This window comes from Alligator sinensis, unplaced genomic scaffold (assembly GCF_000455745.1).
Source record: "Alligator sinensis unplaced genomic scaffold, ASM45574v1 scaffold821_1, whole genome shotgun sequence".
NCBI classification, from domain to species: domain Eukaryota; kingdom Metazoa; phylum Chordata; order Crocodylia; family Alligatoridae; genus Alligator; species Alligator sinensis.
In genome coordinates this window covers 201,451-210,375 of record NW_005843270.1, presented here as the reverse complement: position 1 = coordinate 210,375, position 8,925 = coordinate 201,451, and the positions used below count along the sequence as shown (strand labels likewise).

At 57.9% G+C, this 8,925-nt stretch overlaps 1 protein-coding gene across 1 annotated transcript; it reads right to left on the bottom strand.

Moving 5' to 3' along the window:
- FEV (FEV, ETS transcription factor) lies at nt 1-5,144 on the bottom strand. Its single transcript, XM_025194632.1, has 2 exons — nt 5,015-5,144; nt 1-503 (listed from the first exon to the last, which is right to left on the bottom strand). The coding sequence occupies exons 1-2, from the start codon at nt 5,142-5,144 to the stop codon at nt 1-3; spliced, it is 633 nt and encodes a 210-aa protein (XP_025050417.1).
- Between the last annotated feature and the right edge of the window lie 3,781 nt (nt 5,145-8,925).

The window sequence follows — 8,925 nt, the reverse complement described above, 5'->3', positions numbered from 1 at the left end:
CTAGGGGTAGTGGTTGTTGACGTTGTTGAGATGGGAAGGCGCCACGGAGCCGAAGGGGGCAAGGCCGGGCCCGGGGTAGAGCGCGGGGGCCGAGCTGGGCCAGTAGGAGAAGCCAGGCCCGGCCACGCCAGATGCCATGAGGTTGAGCTTGGAGATGCCTGGAAAGGGCAGGGGTGCCAGGTTGCCCTGCAGCTTGTAGAGCGTGTGGTCGGGGGCGGGCGGCTGGCAGACCTGGGCCAGGCCCTGGAAGTCGAACTTGTAGGCGTAGCGCTTGCCATGCACCTTGGTCATGATGTTCTTGTCGTAGTAGTAGCGCAGCGCCCGGCTCAGCTTGTCGTAGTTCATGTTGGGCTTGGACTTGCGCTCGCCCCAGCGCCGCGCCACCTCGTCCGGGTCCACCAGCTTGAACTCCCCATTGGCGCCTTCCCAGGCGATGCAGTGCAGGTTGGCACGGTCCGACAGCAGCTCCAGCAGGAACTGCCACAGCTGGATCTGCCCGCTGCCTGCGGGGCCGGGACGGGCGTTAGCGCGGCAGGCCTGGCCCCCTGCCCCGTCCCCCGGGCGCAGCCGGGCAGAGCCTGGAAGCAGCAACAGTCAATAGACAAGGCCAGGGCTGTGCCCGGCTGTGCCAGTGCTCCTGCCGGGACTCTTGCCCCCTGCTCAGGCTGCCTTGTGGGGGCAGGCAGGGATTTGCTCCCTGCTCAGATTGGTACAGATTGAGGGCATTTACCTTCCTCTATAGCAGGGCTGGGGCTGTCTTGAGCATCTCTTGACTTCATAGAGTCCCAGCATTGTGGGGCTGGCAGGGAGCTGTGGGGTCATGTCCAGCCCGAGGCAGGATCAGCCCCGTCCAGACGAACCCCATGTGCGACCTCAGAGTCACACAACACCCTTTCCCCTGACACAGCCCCGTGCGGCCGCCAGTGTCCTGCTGCTGCCATGGTGGGCGCTGGAGAGAGCACCCGCGCTGCAGAGGGAGGGGAAATCCCCCCAGCCGGGCCAGGCGGAGCAGGGGGCAAATCTTTGCTTGCCCCACCTCCCCCCACAGCATTGCAAGCAGGGGGCAAGAGCTTCCAGCCAGGACCCTGCAGGGCTGAGTCCCACAGGAGCATTGGCAGAGCCCCAGCCTGGGCTGCAGCCAGCGGCCAGCTCCTCTGGGGGGGCAGCCAGCACAGCCCAGCCCAGCCTGGGACACCCCCCAGCAGAGCACAGGCACCTCAACCCTCCCACCCAGCACCGTCCAGCCTCTCCTTGGCCCCCCATGCTGCAGAGTGCACAGCTTGGCTCCAGGGTCAGTGTCATCTCCCGGATTCCTGCTAATCTCTCTCCACTCCCAGGTGTGAGTGCTGCTCTCTCCTTGTTCAAGCTCTCCACGTTCCCTTTCTCAAACCAGCCTTTCCTCTGCTAGCCCAGCCTGGGGACATCTCTCCCCAACCCCCACCCCACCGGCTCTAGATAGAAACCTTCACTTCAGCATGAGCCTGCAAACTCGGGGTTTGGTGCAGAGATGCTCAACACACTCACGAAGGCGAGATGTGGAGCTATGACCAGAAGAAATGTCCCTTTGCCTCTAACAACTCTGGGCAATAGATCTGGGCTGTTTTTTGCTGGGTGCACCATGCCACCCCCCTTTGCAAAGCCTGAGACCTGCCCATGCCTGCCAGCTCTGACACCCGTTGTCTCCCCACTCCCAGGCCCCCTGAGGTTGCCCTCCCAAAGCGATGCCCAGGGTCAAGGGTCAGAGGACACATTAGTCCTCATAGCAATGCCCCCTCCACTCTGAGCAAGGAGAAAGCATGGTCTGGGGCCTGTCCTGCCAGGGCTGAGCTGGTTGTGGTGGCACGGGGCCATGGGGGGTGAGGGCATGGGGGTGACCCCAAAGCTGAAGCCTGGGAAAGCTCCACACCCCCTGCATGGGGCTACACCCTTGCCCCAGCAATAGCATTGCCAGAGGCCTGGGGGTACCTGATGGAGATCTGGGGGAGAAGTTGCATGGCTGGGAGATGCCAGCCAAACTATGGTGTCCCCGTCCATCCCCTCAACCCGCCTGGTCTAGCTTCACCCCACAGCAAAGGCCTCCAATGCTGCCCTGCCTAAGATGGGGCCCCTCAGTGCGGAGGCAGGGGCTGAAAGGGTCCCCTGGGTCCTGCCAGCCCCATGTCCTGGCCCAGAGGAGGGTCCATGCAAGGCCTGGCCCAGCCCATGTCCTCTGGGCACCCGGGTGCCTGGGCAGGCCCTGGCATGGATCTGCACGGCTGCACTTGAGCCCCGTGGGTGGGCGGGCAATAGCCAGGTGCCTGCTGCCCCCCAGTGGGGATGGCCTGCTGCTGCACCCCCAGACAGGGACAGGCCCGGGATGCCACTCAAGGTCAAGGGTGAAGGCACCCTCATTGCATGAGGATCAAAGGGCCGCAGGGGACGTGAGGGAGGGACGTGGCCTTGGCCCAGGTCTGGGGACACTGCAGCAGTGGGTGGCACAGGGCCTGGCAATGGAGGAAGTAGAATGCTTGCACACGTGTGTTCATATGTGCAGGCAGACACACACACACACCTTCACGCTGAGTCTTGGGGAGGAAGGGCAGCAGACAGGGGCTGCCAAGCATACCCATGCATTCTGGTTCACACCCAAAACACCCATGCACACTCGCTCACACCCACACACATTCACTCACACCCAATGCACCCATGCATACACACACACATCCTGAGGCCAAACACACCTGTGCGCACTTATGCAGATCTAGCATACCCATGCACACTTGGTCAGATCCTGCACACGCATATGTACTCAGGTCCAGCACATCCATGCACATTCATTCATATTTATACATGCTCAGCACACCCGTGCACACTTTCTCACACCCACACTCAGTCATACTTAGCACACCCATGCACACTCAGTCATACCCACACTTATTGACACTCAGCACATCTGTTCACACTTGCTCACATCCACACTTAGTCACATTCAGCACACCTGTGTGCACTCAGTCCTGCCCACACACCCGCTCACACTCAGTACAAACAACACCCCCACCCACCACTGGTGCATCACACCCACTACCCTGAAGTTCACCCACTCGCACCAGCCCAGACCCCGTCCAGCCCCTCACTCTCCCATATGTCCAGTCCAGCCCAGTACTCGCTCACACTGGATGCTAGCCAAACACCTCCCACCCAGCCCACCCACCCCGTACAACCACTCTGTCCCCACTCACACCTGGCACAAACACTCACACCCAGTACTGGCACATGCATCAGATTCATAGGTGCTCAGGTCAGAAGGGACCTCAGCAGGTCGTCGAGTCCGACCCCCTGCCCTGGGCAGGAAAGAGCACTGGGTCAGACGACCCAGCCAGGTGCTTGTCCAGTCTCCTCTTGAAGACCCCCAGGGTGGGGGAGAGCACCACCTCCCTTGGAGCCCGTTCCAGATTCTGGCAACCCTTACCGTAAATAATTGCTTTCTAATGTCCAACCTAAATCTGCTCTCTGTCAATCTGTGGCCATTGATCCTAGATACTCCAGGTGATGCGCTAGTAAAACGAGCACCTCCTACTCCTTGCTCGCCTCCCATGATGAATTTATAGGCAGCCACAAGATCCCCCCTCAGCCTTGTCCTGCGAAAGCTGAAGGGATCTACTATGACTCCAAGATCCCTTTCCGCTGCTGTGCTGCTGAAGTGGTCTTCCCCCAGCCTGTCAGTGTGTCGGTGGGTCTTTTTGCTCAGGTGCAGCACTTTGCACCTGTCTTTGCTGAACTGCATCCTATTTTGTTCTGCCCATTTTTCCAACCTGTCCAGATCTGCCTGGATCCTCACAGTCAGCAAATTAGCACGGCCATTCATGGCTCCTCAGACCCAGCACAGTCATTCACGGTCCAGACACCTACCCTGAGCCATGCGTGTCCAGTGCCCCATGTGCACCCGCTCACCAGGAGAACACACAAAGAGCCAACACTGCCCAAACACCCACTGCCCCTTGTAGCACCAACATGCTTGCTCACAGCCAGGGCACTACCTGTCTTAAACACCTCCAAGGATGGATCCACCACCTCTCTGGGTAACTTGTTCCAGTGCTTCACCACCCTCCTCGGGAGGAAGTTTTTCCTAATATCCAACCTCAACTTCCCTTGCTGCAACTTGAGCCCATTGCTCCTTGTCCTGCCATCTGCCCCCACTGAGAACAGCCCAGCTCCATCCTCTTTGCAGCCCCCCTGCAGGGAGGTGAAGGCTGCTATTCAATTCCCCTCGGTCTTCTCTTCTGCAGACTCAATCAGCCCAGTTCCCTCCTCCTCTCCTCACCAGTCCTGTCCCCCAGCCCACAACCATCTTCATTGCCCTCCACTGGACTCTCTCCAACGTGTCCACATCCTTTCTGTCGTGGGGGCCCACAGCTGGACACGGGACTCCAGATGTGGCTTCCCCAGTGCTCACCAGAGGGGAAAAATCACTGCCTCGATCTGCTGGCAACGCTCCTCCCAAAGCAGCCCAGGATGCAGGTAGCCTTCTTGACACCAAGGGCACACTGCTGGCTCCTGTTCAGCTTCTTGTCCCCTGTCCCCTCAAGTCCTTTTCTCCAGCTGGAGGTGGGTAAGAGTGGAGCAGTGTAATCGCTGTCTCTATTTTATTAGTCCTTGGTGGGCATCAGATATGGGGCAGGAAGAGGACAGAGTGGCCAAACGCAGCTGCATGCCCAGATAATGCTGGTAAACCCTGAGGAAAGACCTCAGGACCTGGGCTATTACTTGTGCATGTTTGTCTACGGTATATGTATGGTGTGCGTCGTGAGTGTGCATGTGTAAGTGCGTGAGAGAGCTGCCTAGGGCATGTACATGTCTAGTGTTTCTATGCACACATGTGCACTTGTGCTTATATGCACGTGGAGCTCATTGCACAAGTGTGTGCTGGCTGAGCCCATACATGTTGTGCAATGTCCAGGGTGCACGTGTAGCATGCTTATCCACACATATGTGTCCATATGCACCTATGTGTAGAAGCACCTCCTCTGGCACCTGCCTGTGGCTCCATATGCCCAGAACTGGCAGCGGCGGGGGGCAGTGATGTCCAGGCCGTGGGTGCTGGGGATGGAGCAGCCCCTCTCCAGGAAGCCCGAGGGCTGTGGGGGCCCTGGCTGGTCGGCCCCCATTTCCCAGCTCAGAGACTCTTTGGGAGCTCCCTGCGACAGAGGCAGCAGCCCTGGCAGCGCCCAGCTCTCTGGCCTGTACTGCACCTAGCACCACCCAGACCCGGCTACCCCTGCTGCCCCTTGGCACCAGCCTCCACCAGCCTGGAGCTCGGGGTCCCCCCTGCCAGACGCCCCCGGTCTCCAGCAGAGCTCGGCTGGCTCAGGTCCGGCTCTGTCAGCCTCAGCCTGTCCCATACCCACAGCCCGGCTGCCCGGGCCTTATCCATGAAATCCAGCTCCGACCAGGACCATCCTGCCCAGCCCCCTGGACACGGGCACAGCCTCCGCTCCCTCCAGGGCCTGCCGTCAGTCTCCCTGCGCGAGGGAGGTCGGCGTGCTGCCCGGGAACCGCCGATCCCTGTTTAACAGCCATCACGATTACTAATGGCCTGGAAAGTGCTTCACACGCCGCAGCCCCAGCTGTCGGCCCCGGCGCGGCAGCCGGCACCGCGCCCTTCGCGCTCTCTGCGTCACCCGTGCACCCTCGGTCCCCAGACACGGGCCGGCACCATTGCCGGGCTCCTCTCCTTCATCGTCACCGCGGCCGCTGCCCCGGCCTCAGCCCCGCCAGCCGTGCGGTCCCCGCTCCACGCCTTGAGCTCCCCTTATCCATGCGGTACCCCACCGAAAGTCTCGCGTCTCGGGACGGCAGCTGGGGACACGCCGCTTGTGGATGGCTGAGCCTCCAGCCCTGACCCGGGAGGGGCTTCCCGCTGTGGTCTGGGGTCTGCGCGGTGAATGGTCCTGGCAGAGCTGCCCTTTTTAAGCTGATGATTCCCCGCACTGCCCCGGAGGCGCTGGGTGCTGGCTGCAGCCCAGGGTGGTGCTGGGCCCAGGATGCTCCTGCTGGGACTCAGCCCCACAGGGTCCTGGCTGAAGGCTCTTGCCCCCCACCCCCTCCAGCTCAGCCCCACGCTGCTTTGAGGGCAGCCCCATTCAGCACCCCCCGGCTCTCCCCATGAGGACCGCCGCAGCTGGCCCTGCGCTGGGTCTCACCATGGACCCACGTGCCCCACGGCCAGGCTCACTCGGGGGACAGGGCACGTCCGCTACATCCCACCCCAGCTCCTCCAGCTGCCTAGGAGTCCTCCCCCCGGCCCTTCTCCCTTGGCTACACATCCCAGGGGGAAAGTCCCCGAGCGGCCTCTTTGTTACCGCTGCATTGCAGCCTCGGCCACACAAAGCAGCCGGGAGGAGATGGGCACCCCCCACCCGCTCCGTGCCCCCAGCCTCTTCCCTCCCTGGCTGCATTCAGGGCTTCCCGGGAGGAAGGGACACGGAGGCACGGAGCAATGGGGAAGGGCTGGGCCCCTGGAGCCTGGAGTTCTCCCCCGGCGGCCAGGGCCAGCACCGGTCAGTGCCCAGGACGTCTCCCCGAGGAGCCATGTCGCCCGTTGTGCCCCCTCTCTGAGCCCAGCTGCTCCCTGCAGCCCGAGAGACCCCCTTCTCCCCCACCAAGCCCAGGCAGAGCTGGGCAGACCTGCATGCATCCCTCCTCTCCCAGCACCCCCGAGCCGCCGCACCCAGCGCGGTCCCTCCCGCCCTGCAGCTGCAGACGTGGCGTGCACAAAAGGGGCTCCAGTTCCCAGCCCTGGGCGCTGCCCCCGGTCACCCAGGAGCTGCGGGGTGGCTACAGAGAGGCCTGGCTTGACAGGGGATGGGACCAGCAGCACCCCGACCCCGAGCCTGGCCAGGCCGGCACCTCCGCCCATTGCAAACCCGCAGTGCGGCACTGGGCAGCGGGGACAGGGTGGGCACCGGGAGACGGGCAGGAGCAGGTGTGTGCCTGGGTGTGTGAAGGAGAGAGGCCCTAATTGTGCCGCCGTCACCTCCCAGCTCTGTGAATCCCCTTCTTTGTCGTCGTCGGGTTGTTTTACCGAGCAGGGACCCTCCGGTGCCCGAGAACCTCTGGGAGGCCGGGGCTGGCCCAGGGGACAGGGTGGGAGGGTGGCACAGCTCGTGGGCAAGGCCTGGATCCTGTGCAAGGCACCCAGTGCCCTCTGCCGTCCCGCCCCGTCCAGCGTGCCCAGATCTCTGCAGCCGACCCCCGGCCACGGCACGGCTCTTGGGGACAAGGCGGGCCTGGCCGGTAGCCCAGACACGGGGATGGGGAGCTCAGCCCTGGGTCTCAGCACCAGGCCGGGTGGGGGATGGGGGTGGGGACAGCCCAGGACCTGGCCTTGGTGCAGGCACAAGATGGGGGAGAAGGGGAGGGGCTGTCTGTGCGGGAAATGGGCTGTTGTCCTGCCTTGGTGCCGCTCGTGCAGTAATAATAATAATAATAATAATAATAATAATAATAAGCATATTCTATTAGTGTTATTTGTAGCGGTGTCATTATAATAATGATAATGGCAATAATACGATGATAATCATTACTATCACACCGCTACAAATAACACATTATTAGAATAGGATGATGATGATGATGATGAAGATTATTGTTATTATTATTTCTGGCCCCTCCGTGCTGGAGGAACAGGGGAAAACCCAGCTCAGCCCCGGGCACTCGCCCGCCAGCTCCGCTCTGTGCCGCCGGGACACGGGAGACGGGGCCGGACGGACCCGGGGCTGAGCCGGCGCAGGGCAGCTCGGTTGTTCTTCCTCTGCTCTTACTATTGGTGCATTGAAGTGAGGTTTTACCTCAATAAGAATTATTAATCATAATAATAATTATTAATGATCATTAGAAAGACTACAAATAACAGCTGCCTTATTATCATGGTTGCTGCTGTTATTATCGTTACTACTACTACTACTAATGTTGTTACTGTATTACTGTTTTATTGTACTGTTGTGTTATTGTATTATTGTGACTAATACAATAACCCAATGTAATAATACACTGTATTACTGTTTTCATTATCTTCATTATTGTTGTTCTTGCTTTTATTATTAGCGTTACCGTTGTTACTTATTTAAGCTACTACCATGACCACCACCATGATTGCTATTTATCATTCATTTTATTATCATTATTATCATCATCATCATTGTCATCAGAGTTATTTATTATAATAACAACAATACTTTGCATTATTATTATCATCATTATTGCTAAAATTTTCCTATAATTATTATTAGTTTTTATTATTACTACTATTGTTATTGTTGTTACAATTACTCTGATAATTGCCATCTTTATAATCATTATTATAATTATACCAATCATTATCATTATTGTAAATATTAATGCCATTGCAGTCACAATTATTGTTGTTATTATCATTACTATTACTGTTACAATCTATGAATCTATGTTACCACTAGCATTATTACTGTTATTATTATTACGACCACTATTATTAACAATAATACCAATAGTACCAGTAATAATATTGTCATCATAGTTGCCATCATTATTATTATAATTACCACGATTACTATTATTACTAGAACTATTTATAGTAATAATAATAGCGCCAATCATCAGAATAATAATATTGCCATCGTTATTTCATTATTGCCATCGATATGCTCATTATTACTATTAGTACTCCCCTTATTGCTAATAATACCATTACTACCGTTAATAACAATACTACTGTCACCGTTATTATCAGGATCGTTGTCATTATTCTTATCATTGCTGTAATTCTTGTTCCCATTATTACTGTCCTCATTCCCACCGGTCACTCCCGCTGCCGCGGCCCTTCCCTTCCCTTCCCTCTCCCCGTGCTGGTCCCGTCATCGCCCCGCACGAGCCCCGCAGGCCGGTCCCCGCGGAGCCGCCCCCGGCCCC